Genomic DNA, 22,579 nt, shown 5'->3' on the forward strand with positions numbered 1-22,579 from the left:
ATTTTATATGGAACGTGCAGCAAAATTATACCGTGAAAAGAAGTTTGTTTCGTAATTACAAATTAACCATGGCACAGGAAGCAGTATTTTCACTTTGAGAGAGGGACGTACAGAACAACAGTGAATGCATAAAAATTTGGTGCTTTCTGATTAAGCAAACTCGGACAGCAATACTCCTAATCTCCCTCTGTCTCTTTCTTCTTTCTCAATCACCGCCTTCAACACGCAATATAAATACCATAAACCCTTCACTTCCTCTTCGTTTACCTCAATTCCACACTCACTCTTCTCTCTTCTGATTTGCACTGTGATGGCCGATAGCCTCAACATCCTCGCCGAGGCTCTGTCGCCGTCTTCGTCCGCTGAGTTTTTGCAGAAGTTGCGCTCCGACGACGCCATCCGGTTAGGTCTCAACGCTTTCTACTCCATTCTCCGGCACGGCCTCCAATTCGTCAGCGATGAAACATTGCGCCTCCAGTCCTGGACCGACTCGCAGATTCAAGCGATTTCTTCTCTTGCTTACGCCATCGCTTCCGCTTCTCGATCTTTGTCAGGTATTCGTTTCTCTGTAATTTAATCGGAACTTGCTCTTTTGGTTGCGTGTTATTGCCGTAGGACGATTAAGCTTGTGTGATCTTTGATATTGTGATTGCAAGTTATAACGAGTGTTTTGCTTGCGAGTTAGAGAACTCTCTTATTTTTTTCTCTTTTTGTATTTTTTCAAGTGATTGTAAATGATATAGTTGTTTTAAACTATTATTACTATTTTGTGTTTTGTTTTGGTTGTTTGCATGAATAGTGGAGCAAGCGGAAGGGGTGCTTGTTGCGATTGTACAGCAGGCCATAGAATTTGCTTTGCGCTATTTGGAGAAATCTGAATTTGATGACGACGATCTTGGAACTCAGGTATGCTTATGTTAATTTTTGCTAATATGGAAGTTGTGTACTATGCAAATTTGATGAAGTTAGTGTGCTCCACAAGGAAAGCATAGCTAATAATGGTACTTGAACAGAACAGATTGATGCTAATCTTCTTTGTTGATTCTATCTGAAGAACTTCCTTTTCTTATGGATGGGTTGGAACTTGGAGTTATGTTCAAATCCAATAAAGGTATCATAATATAGTGGAAAAGAAGCTGACACTATTTGTCAAACTCAAATGATTCATAAGATATAGTCATGATAAGTTAGAGTTCAGATACTAATATCCTAATAAAATTCAATGGTTACTGTATAAGGCACATCAATGGATCAATTCTATTTATTAGACAGTTGCATAATGTTTTGCAGTAACTTCTTATGTAATCAATCTGATTCAGCAGTCTTTTAAATAAGAATTCATTATCGGAATAAGGGGTAGCCTATCCCATTCCCTATTAATCCCAATGGGATTTGAGTGTTGAACCTCTAAGATGGGGGGGTACCTAATGCTCAACCATTAGGATGAATGAGGAAAAACTAGAAATTACATCAAAGACGATGAACAACCTCTAAAGAACAGAAAATTGAAAATAGACAAAATAGAAAGGGTATCACTTATATTTAAGAACACCAAAGTAGCATTGTTTCCTAATCTCACTGGATATTCACCAAAAAGATATGTCTCAAGAATAAGTTAGATGGACAAATCTATCCCACAATAGAATAGGCAACATATTCTGAAGTCACCATATGTTCATTTTAAACCAAGTTGCTTTAATCCTTTGTGTGATAGTTATTAAATTGAATGACAGAATTATATTTTGGGTTCAATTTTTTTGTATCCTTCTTCCTGTATCATGATATTGTATGCTAATAGGTGTTTCTGATTTCTATCCCTGACTAAGGAAGCATAAACGGTCCTTTCATAATATACATTTGGAACAAAATACTGTCTGGTGTGCATAGTTTAAAATTGATTTTGTTGTCTGTATGTACCTAGTGTCTTGTTCTGTGCTCTTTTGTGTTTGCATGGTGTTTGTTTTTTTTATGCATCTCTCATTCTTGTTGAACCTTCCAGAACAACATGGTACATCTTTTAGAAATGGCTTTAGTTGACGGAATGAATATGGTAGCAGACATGTTGCAACCGACAACTGCTGCAAGTGCTCTGGTAGATATGTTGCCAACGGTTGATGATTGTTATGGTAATTTTGTTGATGACTACAAAAAATGCCATCTAGAAGGTATAATGTTAATATGCATAATCCCCCTGTTGTTGTCTTGTCATGGTTTTTTCTTCTAACCTAACTCTGTGCTCCTATTTTTTCTCATCTATAAAAGGGTTCAGATGCTCAAAGGAAGAAAAACCAATGGATTGGCTTCTAAAGACACTAGCTTCTGAACGTGTGCCTCATGATAGGCAAGAATCAGGATTCAGTGAAAGGACTTATTATCAACATCTCAATAATTTTGTCTTTCTATCCCAGCACAGGGCAGTTGTCCATGGAAAATGCATTCCTCGCTTGATCTTGCTGTGCAATAAATTAGCTAAAGTAAAAGATGCATTTGATGAGCGATCAGTGAGCCAAAATTTTCGAAGGAGATTGTCATTCATTTTGAGGATGTTAAAGATACTTGGAAGTCTCTTGAAGGATGTTCCATTTGTTGAATATGATGCGTCATCAATGAGGGCAGTTGCCACATTTACTGATACTCTCTCTAGTTTGTTTAGAATTAAATTGGAGTTTGTGAATACCTATGTTACTACTGAGGGAAGTTTTGAGAGCATAATTTTAATGGTTATAGAAGAATTTCTTCACAATGTTCAGGTTATTTTTGGAAATAGCTATGTTGCCCAGAATATTCAAACATGTATTATAGCATCTATATTGGAGAGTTTGGATTCTTCTATTTGGACATATGATAAATCTGCTCCAAATTCAAAGCTCCCCTTAGCTTGCTTCCCCCGATTTGTTGTTTATACACTGAAACTCATTAATGATCTGAAAAGACAAAGGCATCTGATTCCTTTGGAGTGGAAAGACTCTGACATAGAACTTGTTGGCAGTTCTATTGACACATCGAATGGTTCTCCTTCATGCCTAGTTCATCTGAAGTCCATTCCTTTGCTGAAGGGATATACTTTTGAAGAACTTCTGAAACTGATATTTCCTGCATCAAGCCAATGGATTTCCAATTTGTCACAACTTGCTTTGTTCCTTCATTCTGAAGGACTGAAATTAAGGCCAAAAATGGAAAGGTCCCATTCTAGTTTGGCTAAAGTTGCTGGAACATCTGAAGTTGAAAGTGCAGTGTGCCACGAGGATGAGGCTCTTTTTGGAGATCTATTTTCTGAGACTGGGCGTTCTGTTGGATCCACAGATGGATGTGAACAACCACCTGTTGCTGCTTTAGCTTCTAGTTCCAGCTATCAGAACATGCCAATTCAAGCTGCTATAGAACTTTTGAACTTTCTTAAAACATGTATCTTCTCTGCCGAATGGCATCCTTCTCTCTATGTTGATGCCTGCAACAAACTCACTAGTAGAGATATTGATATTTTGCTTTCCCTACTCAATTGTCAGGGCTGTTGTTCTGAAGATAATGTGTCTGATATTTGTACCCAATTACATGAGGATGGGAAGATTGGGCTTATCCATGATCTTTGCTTTGATATTTTACACAACCTTCTCACAAATCATGCTTTGAATGAATCACTTGAAGACTACCTTGTGGATAAAATTCTAACCGTTGAGAATGGTTCCTTTAGTTATAATGATAGAACCCTGACCCTGCTTGCTCACACATTGTCTTGTAGGGTTGGTTCTTCTGGTAGTCAGTTGAGAACCAAGATTTGTAGGGGATACGTTGACTTTGTTGTTGAGAAGACAAATACTGTGTGCATAAAATGCCCAAGTATCAATGATCTTGTTGGTACTCTTCCCTCGTTGTTTCATATTGAGGTAGTTCTTATGGCATTCCACTTGTCTTCTGAAGGAGAAAAGGCAATGATGGCAAACTTAATCTTTTCAACCCTAAAAAAAGTTGCTAATTCAGCATTGGATTTGAACAGTACACTGTTAACATGTTGGGCTTTAGTGGTTTCGAGGTTGATCTTAATTCTTCGTCATATTATATTTCACCGACAGACTTGTCCCATGTCATTGCTTGTAGATGTGCGCTCTAAGTTGAGGGAAGCACCACTTTTTTGCTCGTCTATGCGACATAAGGTTAATGATCACATGTCATCTTGGTCATCAACTGCTTTTAAAAACATTTCAGGTGGATTGGTTGGAGAGGAAGTTTTTATCAGTAGCTTGATTGGGCACCTAATTGATGCATCTGGGTCTTCAGCTTCCCTTGGTAGGGATGATTTGGCTATTGATAACTTAACTTTGAATTGGGAGGATATATATTTTACTTATTCGCTGGTTCTGGGGTCTTGGAAAGGCAAGAAGGCCACTGCAGTAGAGGATCTAATTATTGAAAGATATGTTTTCTCCCTTTGTTGGGATATTCCCTATGTAGGCTCTGCAGCAGACCATCCAATTATATCTTGTAATCAAAATCATCCTGTGGATCTATCTAATATGTTGCATTTTTTCCACTTCAGCCATTTATTCCTTGGCCATCCTGAGGTCACTGGGGACTTTGCAATTTCTCCGGATGTTATATTGAGCTTGCTTCAGAATATAAATGCTTTGCCAGTATCAGAAGGTATTGAGCAATTTGATTTCCTCAGAAATGGAATGTGGCTGTCTTTGGTGCTCTCCTTCTCTAATGTTGGCATATGGAGATATTGTATGGACAATGCTATTTCTGGACATGGTCTAACCTGGACTGATAATGCTTTGGGGGATGAGAAATATGTTAAACTTGCAGGCAGCTTGATTTCCACCATGAATGAGTCTGGCCAATTTGTATTGCTTATAAGGCTGTTCTCATCATTGCTGCACAAGCATTTACAAGTTTGTCAGAATGCTTTCCTTGATATCCTTAGTAACAAGCATAAGCTTGCTCCTGGATTTTCGCCACTCTTGCTTTTGAAACATACTGAACTTGACAAAAGCCTGCAGGATGAGCTCCTGGAGAGGAGTGGTTCCAATGCAGGGGAGCTGCAGTCTGTTCTTAGCCTCATATCAAGGTTGGATGCTGTTGTTGATAAAAAAGCTTCAGGAATTCTTTCTAGAGCTTCTTGGGAGTGCATGTTGCATGGTTTTCCTTTTCATCTTTCTACCCCTAGTGCTACTATGCTTTCTTGTGTTCTTAGCATAAGAGGAATTATTTTTGTCTTAGATGGGTTATTTAGAATAAGAGAAGCAGGAAGAATTCTTAACATTGAGACTGAAGTGCTTGGACAAATTCTTGATGCAGTAATGATCATCAAGTATGATAGGATATTTGAAAGTGTTCATGGGAAATGTGACACTATCTATCGAAGCTTGAGTGCAGAACTGGAATTGTCATGTTTTGAAAACTTAATTCTAATGAAGCAAATGGAAAGGTTTCTTAAGGATGTCAATACTGAAGGAGCAAGTGATTGCAGTGTCCGTGAATGGATAATCTGCAAAATTATTGAGATATTAAACAGCCTAAGAAAGGACCCTTCAAAGTCTGTTTTATTTCATTTTTATCTTGGCGTTGAAAATGTGCCAGAGCAGGTGAATAGGCTTTTACAGCTGCATCTTGGTGACTGTTTGGTTCTAATTGATTCTCTAGATTCCTGCTTCTCTGAATCAGTGAATGTGAAGGTTCTTGGTTTCTTTGTGGATCTTTTATCTGGGGAGCAATTTCCTGACCTCCGAATGAAGATACAAAGGAAATTCCTTGACAAAGATATACATTGTGTATCTAAATGGCTGGAGAAGAGGCTTTTAGGAAGCTTAATGGAATCAGATAGTGGAATTAACTGTGCAAAGGGGAGCTCCATTTCTCTTCGGGAAGCAGCAATGAATTTTATTCTGTGCCTTGTATCACCACCATCTGAACAATCAAAAGAATTGCAACATCATATTTTTCATTCTGTACTGCTGTCACTTGATTCTGCATTTTTGTTATTTGATATACATGTAGCAAAGTCATTTTTCAATTTCATCATTCAAATTTCAAGAGGAGAGTTCTTGATGAACCAGCTTTTGATGAGGACTGTTATGTTGATGGAAAAACTGGTGGCCAACGAAAATCTGCTTCCAGGACTGAAGTTTCTATTTGGCTTTATTGAAACTGTCTTGAGTGATTGTGGATCTGGTAAAATTTCCTTACAAAGGACAACTAAGAAGTGCTCATCTGGCAATAGCATTGGGGTAGGACATGCATCTGCTCGACTGGTTGGATCTAGAAAAAATTCCGAGACATTTATTCTTTCTGCCAATCAAGAAGGGGGATCAACATCTCTTGAATGTGATGCAACTTCTCTGGATGAGGATGAGGATGATGCAACTTCTGATGGAGAGGTTCTTAGCATAGATAAGGACGATGAAGAGGATGCTAACAGTGAAAGGGCCCTTGCCTCTAAAGTTTGCACATTTACTTCCAGTGGCAGCAATTTCATGGAGCAGCATTGGTACTTCTGCTATACATGTGACCTGACTGTTTCAAAAGGCTGTTGCTCAGTCTGTGCAAAGGTTTGTCATCGGGGTCATCGTGTTGTCTATTCACGTTCAAGCCGGTTCTTTTGTGACTGTGGAGCAGGGGGTGTTAGGGGTAGTAGTTGTCAGTGCCTGAAACCTCGGAAATTTACTGGAGATATCAGTGCACCTGTTCGTGGCTCTAATACGTTTCAGTCATTTTTACCCTTCCCTGAGGATGGAGATCAGCTGCCAGATAGTGATTCAGATTTTGAAGAGGAAATCAGTTCTGATGCAGATAACTCACTCAGATTATGCATTCCAAAAGAGCTTCAAGAAGGGATTCCGTTGTTATTGGAAGAACTTGATATTGAGAGTCGAGTGCTCAATCTTTGCTCTTCTTTGATGCCATGTATACTTAGCAGACGAGACACTCACCTATCTAAGGATAAGAAAATTAATTTGGGTGATGACAAGATGATTTCTCATGGCATTGATCTCTTGCAACTGAAGAAAGCATATAAAAGTGGATCCTTTGATCTTAAGATAAAGGTTGATTATTCAAATGCCAAGGAGCTTAAATCACATTTAGCAAATGGTTCTCTTGTGAAGTCCTTGCTTAGTGTCAGTGTACGAGGCCGACTTGCTGTTGGTGAAGGTGATAAAGTTGCTATATATGATGTTGGACAGTTAATTGGTCAAGCCACCATTGCACCTGTGACAGCTGACAAGAATAATGTGAAGCATCTTTCTAGAAATATTGTCCGCTTTGAAATTGTGCAACTTGCATTCAACCCTGTGGTTGAAAACTATCTTCTTGTTGCAGGTTATGAGGATTGCCAGGTCTTGACATTGAATCCTCGTGGTGAAGGGATTGACCGCCTTGCCATCGAACTAGCCTTGCAAGGTGCATATATTAGACGGGTGGATTGGGTTCCTGGTTCACAAGTTCAATTAATGGTTGTAACTAACAGATTTGTTAAGATATATGACCTTTCCCTGGACAACATCAGTCCAATGCACTACTTCACTTTGTCGGATGAGATGATTGTGGATGCAGTTCTTTGTCCGGCTTCCCAAGGAAGAATGTTTCTTCTTGTTCTTTCAGAAAATGGGAACATATTCAGGTTAGAGTTGTCAGGCAAGGGGAATGTTGGGGCTGTGCCGTTGAAAGAGCTAGTACAATTTCAGGGAAAAGAAAATGCAAAGGGATCATCGTTGTACTTCTCTTCAACTTATAAGCTACTCTTCATATCTTTTCAAGATGGTACCACGCTGGTAGGTCGGCCAGGCCCTGATGCAGCCTCTCTTGTTGAGATGTCTTCTGTATTTGAGGAGCAAGAAAGTAAGCTGCGACCTGCTGGAGTACATCATTGGAAAGAATTGATGGCTGGTAGTGGATTATTTTTTTGCTTATCAACAATGAAATCAAATTCGGCATTCATTGTGTCAATGGGGGAATATGAGATACTTGCACAGTGTTTGCGGCATTCAGTAGGTTCAACCTCACCTATAGTTGGTATGACTGCATACAAACCACTATCAAAGGATAAAATCCACTGTCTGGTCTTACATGATGATGGTAGCCTTCAAATTTATTCACATGCTCCTGCGGGTGTGGATACTGGTGTAATTGCAGCATCTGAGAAAGTTAAAAAATTGGGTTCTGGAATCCTCAGTAAAGCCTATGCTGGTACAAATCCTGAATTTCCGCTTGATTTCTTTGAGAAGACTGTGTGCATTACGCCGGATGTGAAACTGGGTGGGGAGGCCATCAGAAATGGAGATTCTGATGGAGCCAAACAGAGTTTGGTAGATGAGAATGGTTTTCTAGAAAGTCCCAGTCCTGCAGGTTTTAAGGTATATTTTGTTCCTTTGGAGTTGCTGTTGTTTCAAAGTGGATGTTCATAATTGGTATACTTTGTGGGTTACTCTGTCTTTATCTCCTAAGGGGGTGTTTGGCAACTTTAAGAAACAGATATTTAGGTACAGTGGGGTTGGTTTTTAGTGGCGTAGGTTGGTTGGTTATCACCTAAATTTTATAAAACTAGTTCTTATTTGAACTATAATTGAGATAAAACCCGTTATTAAATAGTCCAACTGAATGTTTTTTTTAGTCCAACATTATCTAGACTCTTCCTTCTTTTCAGGAGATAAGATATAGTTCTGTAGACCACTTATTCCTCCTATGGTCAATAAGCATGCTATGTTTTTGATATTTAGATAATCACAACCTTTTATGTTTATATAAATAAATTCAATAAAGCAAATTGAACCAACTTAAACCCTCTTTTCAACTGGTTTGTTTTTTTTTATGCATTTGTGTAACTGGTTCCAACATATACTATCCATATTAGTTTTAGAAATTGAGTAACACTCCATAGGCGATAATAGTAATGATCTTTGCTTTTTTTTTTTTTTTTTTGAAATAAAGATCAAATTAAACATTTTCTAAAAATTGGTTCTGGTCTTTGTAACTGATACTCTAATAAGGTAATGCAGGTGCAGAGCTCCTGTACCTTGCCTTTTTTTTAATGTTTAAAATTTACCAAATATAGGGGAAAAGTGTGGATGTTTAGCTAATAGAGTAAGTTGTTTTTGGTGCACATTATGATTTAGAAAGTTTGACCTGGACATTGTCTATGTATGGCCAGGTTTTCATATTTAGCAGTAATCAATAAAATACGTAATTGATTTTCTAGGTGTTGAGTTTCTTTGAAGATATGAATGGTTTGGTATGAGGAATCTGTTTGTATAATTGCATTGGTTTTATCCAGCATACTAAAAATAGAAGGGCTGATATAATGATCATTACTTGGGAGGTGGTTTCTTTAAGAGTGCATTTGGATAATACTTATACAATAAACTCTTTTTAGAAAACAATTACTTATGTCATAAATTTAACACTGACTTATTGAGATAAGTTGAGAACAACTTATTTTGATAAAATATACTAAGAAACTTACTAAAATAGGCTGAAAACAGCTTGAGAGTCATAAGCTCTTCTAAATAGACTCTATATACGAAGTTTTTTTCAAACTAGTACATTTTGCGTACTAAAAAATCAAAATAGAAGGGCTGGTATGATGATGATGACGACGACGACATGGGAGCTGGTTTCTTTTTTTATTTATGGTGCTCTTTCAAACTAGTACATTCTGTGTCATATTAAGTGTGTCTTTCAAAAGTGATTGATTGATTATATTTTTTTTATTTCCCTAATTTCATCCTTTATGCATTTTTACAGATATCTGTCTTCAATTCAAATCCTGATATAGTCATGGTTGGTTTTCGAGTTCATGTGGGAAATACATCACCCAGTCACATACCTTCCAGTATTTCTATTTTCCAGAGGGTTATTAAATTAGATGAAGGAATGAGGTCCTGGTATGATATTCCATTTACTGTTGCAGAGTCTCTTCTTGCAGATGAAGAATTTATAATCTCAGTTGGTCCAACCTTTAATGGCTCAACACTCCCCAGAATAGACTCACTTGAAGTTTATGGCCGAGCTAAAGATGAATTTGGCTGGAAAGAGAAAATGGATGCAGTTTTAGATATGGAAGCAAGGGTACTTGGTTCAAATTCGTCACTTGGTGGATCTGGAAAGAAGCGCCGATCAATGCAGTCTGCTCCTATTCAGGAGCAAGTAATAGCAGATGGGCTCAAGCTAATTACTAAGTTTTATTCATCATGTAGGCAGCATGATTGTTCAAGGTTTGAGGAAGCAAGGACAGAGCTTGGAAAACTCAAGTGCAAGCAATTACTAGAAACAATATTCGAGTGTGACAGGGAACCAATTCTGCAGGCTTCTGCTAGTCGTGTTTTACAGGCTGTCTTTCCCAAGAAAGAGATATACCATCAAGTAATCTATAATATCATTTAGCTCTCTGTACCATGTTCATTTTTTTCGTTATTTCTGTTCATATATGTTAATGTTATGTATACTAATTACTTCAGTCTGGACTCCTTTTGCATTAGGTTAAGGACACCATGCGGCTTCTTGGAGTCGTCAAATCATCCTCACTACTATCTTCAAGGCTTGGGATAGGTGGTACTGCAGGAAGTTGGATCATTGAAGAGTTTACCACCCAGATGCGTGCAGTCTGTAAGATTGCATTGCAACGGCGTTCAAATTTAGCAACATTTTTAGAGACAAATGGTATTGCCATTGAATCTTAACTACATAGAACTTAGCTTTGCCTTGTCTTTTTTAAGGACAAAACTTAGGTACAGTACCACCGGTATTATTAGTATTGTTCTGAGTTGGAGTTTTACCTTTATAATTTGCATAATAGAAGTTTGCATTAAAAGTCAGCATACCAGCATGATACACATTATCAAGATGAAATTTTAACTCTGATTGGAAAACAATACCAACAATACTAATAGTCCTATACGTCTATACGAAAGGTTTGTCCTTTTTTTAAATACATAAATTGGGGAGAGTCAATATACACATTAATATTTGCTGCATGCTATGACTAATATAGAATGAGATTATATATCCTAGGGTTTACGTCTGACATCTCTGATTTAATATGGGGTTTTGAACTTCAAAATCAAGTCTTCATTTGTTCTTGCATTTTGTTTTAATTTTTTTTTTGTCTTCCCACAAATTATCTTCTTTGTCCTACTAAATCATTAATTATCTATTATTTCTCATTGAATTTGACCTAGTGACTTCATGGTTTTAATATGGTATGGAATGTGTTGAAAATTGAAATGAACTCTTAAAGTTTGTCCTGTAATGATGATTTTATCGTGGTTCATGAAGAAATCAAACAAATTCTCTTTTGTTGCATTAGAATATATTCCCAGCTTGTTCTGGTTCAAACTTGGCCTGGTATGTCATGACTTGGATAGTATTGAAGTACTTCTCAAGGATCTTGAGTGGTATAGGAGGAAGTTGGAAACTAGTAGGATCATAGTTTGTAATTGAGATTGATAGCAACCAATGAAACAGTACAAATGTCGGTTGTGTTTTCCTGTTTGCATTATCAGAGGTCTGAGACAGCAATTTTAGGGGGAAAAGTATTGTTTTAACGACTTTGAGTAGTTGATAAATGATTGAATTTTTATGCTTCATCAATTAAATATTCATATTAATTTTCATGCATTTTATTGATTTTGGGCTATTTAAATTATGGTGCTGTATTTTTCATTTTTAAACTTATTCTTGCTATTTCTGAGTTGATATCTCTACACCCACATCTGCTATAAGAATGGGTTGCTAAGGTTTTGTGTTTTGGAAAGAAAATTCTGGAGAAATAATTTTAGCATGCTAATTGAATTATCAAAATGATTGAGAGGTATTATTTTGAATCCAAATACTGGAATCATTCTATCCAGTGTGAACACATTTGTTTTATTTGCTACCTTTCTTATATGATACAAGGTTCTGTTCTAAATGGTGCAGGTTCAGAAGTGGTAGATGCACTTATGCAAGTTTTATGGGGAATTTTGGACTTTGAGCAGCCTGACACACAAACCATGAACAACATTGTTATGTCTGCAGTTGAACTTATTTATTGCTATGCTGAGTGCTTGGCTCTACATGGAAAAGATGCAGGAGGGCATTCTGTGGCACCTGCTGTTGTATTACTGAAGAAGCTGCTCTTTTCGTCCAATGAAGCTGTTCAAACTGCTAGCAGGTATTTTTGGTCATTCTTTTTCCTTTGGTTCTGAATATGATATTTAGGTTTTCATACTTCTTTGTTTTTCCCAGTTTGGCCATATCTTCAAGATTGCTTCAGGTCCCTTTTCCAAAGCAGACCATGTTAGCTACAGATGATGCTGTTGAGAATGTAGTGTCAGTTCCTGGCCCTGCTGACACAGGTGCTGGAAATAACCAAATCATGATTGAAGAAGACACTATAACTTCATCTGTTCAATATTGTTGCGATGGTTGCTCTACTGTACCTATACTACGGCGAAGATGGCATTGTACTGTTTGTCCTGATTTTGACTTGTGTGAGGCTTGCTATGAAGTACCAGATCCAGATCGACTTCCCCCACCACACTCTAGAGATCATCCCATGACAGCAATTCCAATTGAAGTGGATTCAGTGGGAGATGGTAATGAATTTCACTTCACACCTGATGATGTTAGTGACCCAAACATGTTACCTGTACCTGCTGATAGCAACATGCAGAACTCTTCTCCGTCAATTCATGTGTTGGAACCCAATGATTCTGGAGAATTTACTGCTTCGTTAGCCGATCCTGTCTCAATCTCTGCTTCAAAACGGGCCATAAATTCCTTACTTCTATCTGAGCTTCTTGAACAATTGAAAGGATGGATGGATACAACCTCTGGAGTCCAGGCAATCCCTGTTATGCAGCTTTTTTACAGGTTGTCATCTGCCGTAGGTGGACCTTTTATAGACAGCTCGAAGTCAGACAGCTTAGACTTAGAAAAACTAATCAAGTGGTTTTTGGATGAGATTAATCTCAACAGACCGTTTGTAGCCAAAACCCGATCGTCATTTGGGGAAGTTGCAATCCTGGTGTTCATGTTTTTCACATTGATGCTTCGAAACTGGCATCAGCCTGGCAGTGATGGTTCCATGCCAAGACAGAGTGGAACTGCTGACATGCATGATAAAAATGTAATTCCTTTTCCACCATCCACCTCAGCCAGTGCCAAGACTTCACTGGATGACCAAGAGAAGAACGACTTTGCATCACAATTGCTTCGAGCTTGTGATTCTCTTAGGCAGCAATCTTTTGTAAATTATTTAATGGATATATTGCAGCAGCTTGTGTATGTTTTCAAATCTCCTGTTATCAATGAAGGCATGCATAATAATGCTGGGCCTGGATGTGGGGCTTTGCTAACTGTACGTAGAGATTTACCAGCCGGTAATTTTTCACCTTTCTTTTCTGATTCATATGCCAAAGTGCATCGAACAGATATCTTTATGGACTACCACAGACTTTTGCTAGAGAATGCTTTTCGACTGGTGTACACCCTTGTCCGACCAGAAAAGCATGACAAAACTGGGGAAAAGGAAAAGGTCTACAAGTTATCATATGGTAAGGATTTGAAGCTAGATGGATATCAAGATGTTCTCTGCAGCTACATTAACAATCCTCATACCAATTTTGTACGAAGATATGCCAGGAGGCTTTTCCTGCATCTCTGTGGGAGCAAGTCTCATTATTACAGTGTTCGAGACTCTTGGCAGTTCTCTTGTGAAGTCAAGAGACTTAATAAACACATCAACAAATCAGGCGGTTTTCAAAATAACCCCATCCCTTATGAAAGGAGTGTGAAGATTGTGAAATGCCTTTCCACTATGGCAGAAGTTGCAGCTGCGCGTCCTCGGAACTGGCAGAAGTATTGTTTAAGGCATGGAGATATTTTGTCTTTCCTGATGAATGGAATATTTTATTTCAGTGAAGAGTCTGTTATTCAGACTCTTAAACTTCTCAATTTTGCCTTCTATACAGGAAAAGATGTTGGTCACCCTCCACAAAAAATGGAGTCAGGAGACATAAGTTCAAACAAATCAGGTACTGGATCTCAAGAATCAAAGAAAAAAAAGAAAGGTGAAGATGGGGCCGAATCTGGTTCTGAGAAGTCCTATTTGGATATGGAGGCAGCAGTAGATGTCTTCACTGACAAGAGGAGCAATGTTTTGAAACAGTTCATAGATTGTTTTCTTCTGGAGTGGAATTCAATTACTGTGCGTGCAGAGGCTAAATTAGTTCTGTATGGTGTCTGGCATCATGCCAAACCAACTTTCAAGGAAACTATGCTAACAGCTCTCTTGCAGAAAGTTAAATTCCTCCCAATGTATGGTCAGAATATTGTGGAGTATACAGAACTTGTTACTTGGTTGCTTGGAAGATCCTCTGATGTTAGTTCAAAACACAAGATTTCTGAACTTGTGGACCGATGCTTGACTCCTGATGTAATTAGGTGCATCTTTGAGACACTCCATTCACAGAATGAGCTGTTAGCTAACCATCCAAATTCTCGCATATATAATACTTTAAGTGGCTTGGTGGAATTTGATGGATATTATCTTGAGAGTGAGCCATGTGTTGCCTGCAGCTCTCCTGAAGTACCTTACAGCAAGATGAAGCTAGATTCGCTAAAATCCGAAACAAAGTTCACTGACAATCGAATCATAGTGAAATGCACTGGGAGTTACACAATCCAGACTGTGACAATGAATGTTCATGATCCCAGAAAGTCAAAAGCAGTGAAGGTTTTGAACTTGTACTACAATAACAGGCCAGTTACTGACTTGTCAGAGTTGAAAAATAACTGGTCTTTGTGGAAGCGTGCAAAAAGTTGTCATCTTGCATTCAATCAGACAGAACTTAAAGTTGAATTTCCCATTCCAATAACAGCTTGTAACTTTATGATTGAACTGGATTCATTCTATGAAAATCTTCAGGCATTGTCTCACGATCCATTGCAATGTCCACGTTGTAGCCGTCCAGTCACAGATAAGCATGGTATATGTAGCAATTGTCATGAAAATGCATATCAGTGTAGGCAATGTCGCAACATCAATTATGAGAATTTGGATTCTTTTCTATGCAATGAGTGTGGATACAGTAAATATGGGCGGTTTGAGTTTAATTTCATGGCAAAGCCAAGTTTTACATTTGATAATATGGAGAATGATGAAGATATGAAGAAGGGATTAGCAGCCATAGAATCTGAGTCAGAGAATGCTCACAGGCGATACCAACAACTTTTGGGCTTCAAAAAACCCTTGCTGAAAATTGTATCTAGTATTGGTGACAGTGAAATAGACTCACAACAGAAGGACTCTGTGCAGCAAATGATGGTTTCTATACCTGGTCCCTCATGTAAGATCAACCGGAAGATTGCTCTTCTTGGGGTTCTATATGGTGAGAAATGCAAAGCAGCTTTTGATTCTGTCAGCAAAAGTGTCCAGACACTGCAAGGGCTACGCAAGGTATTGATGAATTATCTGCACCAGAAGCATTCTGATACCAGTGTGGCTTCAAGATTTATGGTTTCCAGATCACCAAATAATTGCTATGGCTGTGCAACTACTTTTGTAACACAATGTCTAGAACTGTTACAGGTGCTAGCAAGGCATCCTAGTTCTAAGAAACAACTTGTATCAGCTAGCATTTTGTCTGAGTTATTTGAGAATAACATTCATCAAGGTCCTAAAGCTGCTCGTGTCCAAGCAAGGATAGTACTTTGTTCTTTATCTGAAGGTGATGTAAATGCCGTTACTGAGTTGAACAGTCTGATACAAAAGAAAGTTTTGTACTGCCTTGAGCATCATCGTTCCATGGATATTGCAGTGACTACACGTGAGGAGTTGCTGTTACTTTCTGAGGTGTGTTCATTGGCTGATGAATTCTGGGAATCAAGATTACGTGTTGTGTTTCAATTATTGTTTTCTTCCATCAAGTTAGGTGCCAAACATCCTGCCATTTCTGAGCATGTCATTCTTCCTTGTCTGAGAATTATATCTCAGGCATGCACACCTCCAAAACCTGAGACACCAGACAAAGAGCAAGGCCTTGGGAAATCTTCTGTAAATACAAAGGATGAGGGTAATCAAAATGTATCTGGGTCCTTGACTGCTGCTGTCACTGTCAGTGGAACAAAAACATTTCCAGACACGTCAGAAAGAAATTGGGATGCCACACCCAAGACTCAAGATATTCAGTTATTGAGCTATTCAGAATGGGAAAGGGGAGCTTCCTATCTTGATTTTGTTAGAAGGCAATATAAAGTGTCTCAGGCTGTCAAAGGTACAGGCCAGAAGTCACGACCCCAGAGGCATGATTACCTGGCACTAAAATATGCTTTAAGATGGAAGCGTCGTGCTAGGAAAGCAGTTAAAAGTGACTTGTCAGTTTTTGAGTTGGGATCATGGGTTAAAGAACTTGTTCTAAGTGCTTGTTCTCAGTCCATTAGATCAGAGATGTGCACACTCATAAGCATGCTTTGTACTCAAAGTTCATCCAGACGATTTCGGTTGTTGAACCTAGTGGTTTCTTTGTTACCTGCAACACTTTCTGCTGGTGAAAGTGCTGCAGAGTATTTTGAGTTGCTATTCAAGATGATAGATTCAGAGGATGCTCTTTTATTTTTTACTGTTCGGGGGTGTCTACGGACAATTTGTACACTAATTACGCAAGAAGTGAATAATGTTGAGTCTTTGGAGAGGAGTCTACACATTGATATAACTCAAGGGTTTATCCTTCACAAACTCATAGAGCTTCTTGGTAAATTTTTGGAGGTTCCAAATGTCAGATCGAGGTACAATTGCTGGTTTAATAATTTGACTTTTGAGATTATTTTTTTATTTACATAATCTCATAGAAAATATTTTCAGATTCATGCGAGATGACCTACTTTCTGAAATTCTTGAGGCCCTTATTGTAATTCGTGGCTTGATAGTTCAAAAGACAAAGTTGATAAGTGATTGCAATCGGCTCCTCAAAGATCTTTTAGATAGTCTACTGCTAGAAAGCAGTGAGAACAAGCGGCAATTCATTAGGGCATGCATCAATGGTCTGGAAATACATGGGGAGGAGAGGAAGGGGCGTACTAGCTTGGTATGTATAGATTTTATTTTTCACTTTCCTGACTGTATAACTTATTTATCCTCTAAATCAGTTGTAGCAATTTTTCAGTCCCACAAAGTTCAATTTGGTTATGTAGGATTATGATTTAACACGTAAATACTGGATGTTAAATTTATAGTAAACTTCTACATAGGTTCGTTGTGAACTTGATGTGATCTACTCCTGCATTTGCAGTTTATCTTAGAGCAACTATGCAATGTGATCTGCCCCTCAAAACCGGAGCCTGTATACTTGTTAGTCCTAAACAAAGCACATACACAGGAGGAGTTTATTAGAGGATCAATGACTAAGAATCCATATTCAAGCATTGAAATTGGCCCATTAATGCGTGATGTTAAGAATAAGATCTGTCATCAGTTGGATCTGTTAGGTCTTCTTGAGGATGACTATGGAATGGAATTGTTAGTTGCTGGCAATATCATCTCTCTTGATTTGAGCATTGCACAAGTTTATGAGCAAGTCTGGAAGAAGTCAAATCAATCAGCAAATGTGACAAATTCCAACTTGTTGTCTCCAAATGCTGTCAACTCATCCAGAGATTGCCCACCAATGACAGTCACTTATCGGCTCCAGGTTTGGTTCTATCATTGAACGTGTGATTTAGCTTATTTGTTGAACTTTTTGTTTTTTCATTTATACTATTGTTTATGATATACAATTTCCAGGGATTGGATGGTGAAGCAACTGAGCCTATGATTAAAGAGTTGGAGGAAGATAGGGAGGAGTCTCAGGATCCAGAGGTTGAGTTTGCCATAGCAGGTGCCGTTCGTGAGTGTGGTGGACTAGAGATATTATTGGGCATGATTCAGGTTGACACTTTTCTTTGACATTTGTAGACTTGAGCATTGTGGTTTCATTTATGAAGTTTAAAACACTTAAACTGCTATCACATAGATACTGTTGGGTTGCCACTGGGACACTTTTGTTTGTAGGGATAAGAATTGATAAACAGTTAAAAATTTAGTTGTATTGTGCGAGTAATATATGGTGAATTAACATCTTAGTTTGAGAGATCCTTGGAAATTGTCAGTAGGCTTATGTGAAGTTAAACACGTAAACTGGTATAACATTGATAGATACCTTCTGTTCGGTTGCCACTGGGACACTTGTTTGTAGTGATAAGGATTGATGAACAGTTCAAAAATTTAGCTGTAGTATGAGTAATACATTGCAAATTAATATCTTAGTTTGACAGCTCCTTGGAAATTTTGTCACCTGTAGACTGTATGTGCATTAATGAATCCTCAAGTTTATTGCTATTTGTTGGCATGTGTCTTTCTAAGTGCGGACATAGTATGCGTAGTATACTTTCTGTTTCTTTTTTCTTTTTTAATTTTTTATCTAATTTCAACACTCTGTAGCCTACATCTTTGCAGCACTGTATAGCAGTGGAAGAAATGATTACAAAAAAAACATTATTAACATGTGGATAAATCATATTTATTGAAATTTTCATCGAAAATTATTTACATTTATTTAGTTGTATGGGGGCAAGAGTGTATGATCCATTTGTGATTTAGGTGCCATATCAAAATTTATTTTGACTTGATTTTATAATTTTAATTTCAATTTTGTTATCCATCGTTTTTAAGTTTTAAGAATTCAAACAAATATCAATAGAAAGAGACATTAGGTTAGGGGAAAATCCTATATCATTACTACAGGTTATGGTTCTTTTCACCAAGCATGGTGGTGTAGTTTTGATTAAGTTTAGTTTTTATTTTCTTTTGATATTATTTTTCTAACTTTTTTGTTTTTGCATTGAACATGTCATTGTACTTGGCATCAATTTATTAGTTGCTTTAATGATATAGTGTGATGTTTTGTTGCTCTTGATCTCTATTATCCTAGGCACAGCTTCCAATGAAAACAAATGTGGATTGCCTAACATGTTCATTTTGTTTTTCTAGATTTTCTCATGCACTGTTACTCTATCTTTGATGTTTTTGTAAAATGTCTAATCCTGCAGAATGCAAAATTAAAATTGATAATATAAATTTCTTATTTTTCCTTGTGTCAGCGTCTGCGAGATGATTTCAAGTCCAATCAGGAGCAATTGGTTGCTGTTCTTAATCTTCTTATGTATTGTTGCAAAATTAGAGAAAACAGGCGAGCATTGTTGAAATTGGGAGCTTTAGGTTTGCTTCTTGAGACTGCAAGGCGAGCTTTCTCAGTTGATGCCATGGAGCCAGCTGAGGGCATACTTTTGATTGTTGAAAGTCTGACTTTAGAAGCAAATGAAAGTGACAATATAAGCATCACACAAAGTGCCCTTACTGTCACCAGTGAAGAAGCTGGGACTGGTGAACAGGCCAAGAAGATAGTTCTTATGTTCTTGGAGAGATTGTCTCATCCATTGGGCCTTAAGAAATCAAACAAACAGCAGAGGAACACAGAGATGGTTGCTAGAATATTGCCTTACTTAACCTATGGTGAGCCTGCTGCAATGGAAGCTCTTATCCAGCATTTTAGTCCTTATTTGCAAGATTGGGGTGCATTTGACCATTTGCAGAAACAATATCTGAACAATCCGAAGGATGATAATATTGCTCAGCAAGCTGCAAAACAGAGGTTCACACTGGAAAATTTTGTTAGGGTTTCAGAGTCACTTAAGACAAGTTCCTGTGGAGAGAGATTAAAGGACATTATCCTAGAGAAGGGTATAACTAAGACTGCAATGAGACATTTGAAAGATAATTTTGCTAATGCAGGGCAGGCTGGCTTTAAGAACAGAAACAGTGATGAATGGATGCAGGGTTTAACACTGCCATCTGTCCCGCTTATATTGTCTATGCTGAGAGGTTTATCAATGGGACATCTGCTCACTCAAAAGTGTATTGATGAGGAAGGCATCTTACCCTTGTTGCATGCCTTGGAAGGAGTTCCAGGGGAAAACGAAATTGGGGCAAGGGCTGAAAATTTGTTGGACACGCTATCTAACAAGGAGGGAAAAGGTGATGGATTCTTGGAGGAGAAGGTGTGTAAGCTGCGGCATGCAACTAAGGATGAAATGAGGCGCCTGGCTTTGCAGAAGAGAGAGAAGTTGCTTCAGGTATATAAATACCATACTTGGTTGGAGTGTATATGCAGTTATTTGGAAATGTAAAACTAAAAGCTAATTTCATTTTACTGAGTAGGTATGCTCTATGAATAGGAAAAGTAGATTGGGACTATGTAACCTTTGCCTGCTTGTGTGGTGGTCTTTTTTTTGTTCCCACGTAATTTTTTATATGAAGTTGGTGATTGTTTTCAGTTTTTTTCTTTTTTTACTGCTTGCCTTCACTAAATTGTATTTTTATTTGGCTTTGACAATACATATGACATTGTGTGATATATTCTACTTTAAATTCTAGTGGAATCTGATTTCCTGTTCCCTTTTGCACTGTCCTTTGTTTCTGATACAGGGGCTTGGAATGCGTCAAGAACTGGCTTCAGATGGAGGTGAACGCATTGTTGTTGCCCGGCCTGTTCTTGAAGGTTTAGAAGATGTCCAGGAGGAGGAGGATGGGTTGGCATGTATGGTATGCCGGGAAGGATACAGTTTAAGACCTGCTGATTTATTGGGTGTTTACTCTTATAGTAAGCGTGTGAATCTAGGTGTTGGTGCTTCAGGAAGTGCTCGGGGAGGGGAGTGTGTTTACACTACTGTAAGTTACTTCAATATTATTCATTTCCAGTGTCATCAAGAGGCTAAAAGAGCTGATGCTGCTTTGAAGAATCCTAAGAAAGAGTGGGATGGAGCAACACTTCGAAACAATGAATCTCTCTGTAATTCTTTGTTCCCTGTTAGAGGTCCATCTGTTCCTCAGGCACAGTATAGTCGCTATGTGGACCAGTACTGGGACAATCTTAATGCTCTTGGACGTGCTGATGGAAGTAGGCTCCGCCTGCTGACTTATGATATTGTTCTGGTATGTTATTCAGCTGCAATGTTCTCTCTGTTGTCCTGTTTCTTGAATGGTGAATTTGATTGACAAGATGATTAAAAAATAAGGAATCTTGTTTATGGCATTGACAACAGATAAGTGATTAGGTTATTTACATTACTCACGCTACCTGGTTCAAATAATTTCTCTCAAAAAGGATTTAACTGCAATTATTTTTATACTGCTTGAATCAAGTGATTTGTCTCACTCAAGTACTCATGCTTTTTTCTCTCTCTTTGTAGATGTTAGCTCGGTTTGCAACGGGAGCATCCTTCAGTGCTGATAGCCGAGGTGGTGGACGGGAAAGTAATTCCCGGTTTCTCCCATTCATGATCCAAATGGCACGCCATCTCCTTGATCAAGGAAGCTCCTCCCAGCGTCGAACCATGGCCAGGGCAGTAACAGCATATATAACCTCTTCCTCGTCAGATCTTAGACCTTCTTCTCCATCTGGCATCCAACCTACATTGGGGACAGAAGAAACCGTCCAATTTATGATGGTTAACTCACTTCTCTCTGAGTCATATGAGTCCTGGCTGCAGCATCGCCGTGACTTTCTGCAGCGTGGAATTTACCATGCATACATGCAGCATACTCATTCTCGGTCCACTGCTCGTGCATCATCTGTTTCAACTCCTGCGCAAGGTGTGGAATCTGGAAGTATGGGCCAGAGTGCTACAAGAGAAACAGGGAAGAATGATGAACTTCTGTCTATTATTCGTCCAATGCTTGTTTATACAGGCTTGATTGAGCAGTTGCAGCAATTCTTCAAGGTCAAGAAATCAACGAGTGTAACACCTGTAAGGACTGAAGGGACGTCATCTACAACAGAAGGGGAAGATGAAAGTGGAAACCTTGAAGGCTGGGAAGTGGTGATGAAAGAGCGACTCTTGAATGTAAAAGAGCTGCTTGGATTCCCCAAGGAGATGCTGTCCTGGCTTGATGACATCAATTCTGCTACTGATTTGCAGGAAGCCTTTGACATAGTTGGGGTTTTAGCTGAGGTGTTGTCCGGGGGTTTCACCCGTTGCGAAGACTTTGTGCAAGCTGCAATTAATGCAGGCAAAAGCTGAACACATGTCTCTTTTGAAATAATGAAATATCAACAGCATATCATTTTGAGGGAATGTAAAACGCTTGTGTATTGTGTTATTTTGAACGTATGAAGCTGTTGGAAAATGCAAGGGCAAATATTAAGATGAACTTGGACTACGTCATTCTCATTCACGTAAGACATTTTTTTAATGCTTCATTCAAACCTAATAAAAAAAGGAAAATCTAAAATATGAAATGACTGAAACTGGGTAAACTACTATAGAGTGGATGTGTATATGATGGGTTTTTCTCTTTTTTCTTGGTTCAAAATTTTGATGAGGTTATTTTTCAAAATCAGAACTCGATCCAATAGTATTGGGATGGATTGGGTTAATCCGATTTACAAAAAAAATATACTTTTAATTTTTTTGTAAGACATTTTTAATTAAATTGCACAGATCAGAGGATAGTTAAAGTTAGATGAGTTTCTTGATTTCTTTAAAAATATTATAATAAGTTTATCCTAATTTA

General features: G+C 38.1%; 1 protein-coding gene across 1 annotated transcript; it reads left to right on the forward strand.

Moving 5' to 3' along the window:
* Positions 1–212: 212 nt before the first annotated feature.
* Positions 213–22,277, forward strand: LOC113862963 (auxin transport protein BIG). Its single transcript, XM_027496296.1, has 14 exons — positions 213–554; positions 800–906; positions 2,000–2,165; positions 2,263–8,348; positions 9,736–10,353; positions 10,470–10,650; positions 11,908–12,142; positions 12,217–16,758; positions 16,835–17,057; positions 17,262–17,660; positions 17,753–17,896; positions 19,108–20,139; positions 20,492–20,998; positions 21,256–22,277. The coding sequence occupies exons 1-14, from the start codon at positions 311–313 to the stop codon at positions 22,084–22,086; spliced, it is 15,315 nt and encodes a 5,104-aa protein (XP_027352097.1). The 5' UTR covers positions 213–310; the 3' UTR covers positions 22,087–22,277.
* Positions 22,278–22,579: the final 302 nt, after the last annotated feature.

The sequence above is a fragment of the Abrus precatorius genome, unplaced genomic scaffold (genome assembly GCF_003935025.1).
Source record: "Abrus precatorius isolate BTA unplaced genomic scaffold, Abrus_2018 Scaffold3, whole genome shotgun sequence".
NCBI lineage: Eukaryota > Viridiplantae > Streptophyta > Magnoliopsida > Fabales > Fabaceae > Abrus > Abrus precatorius.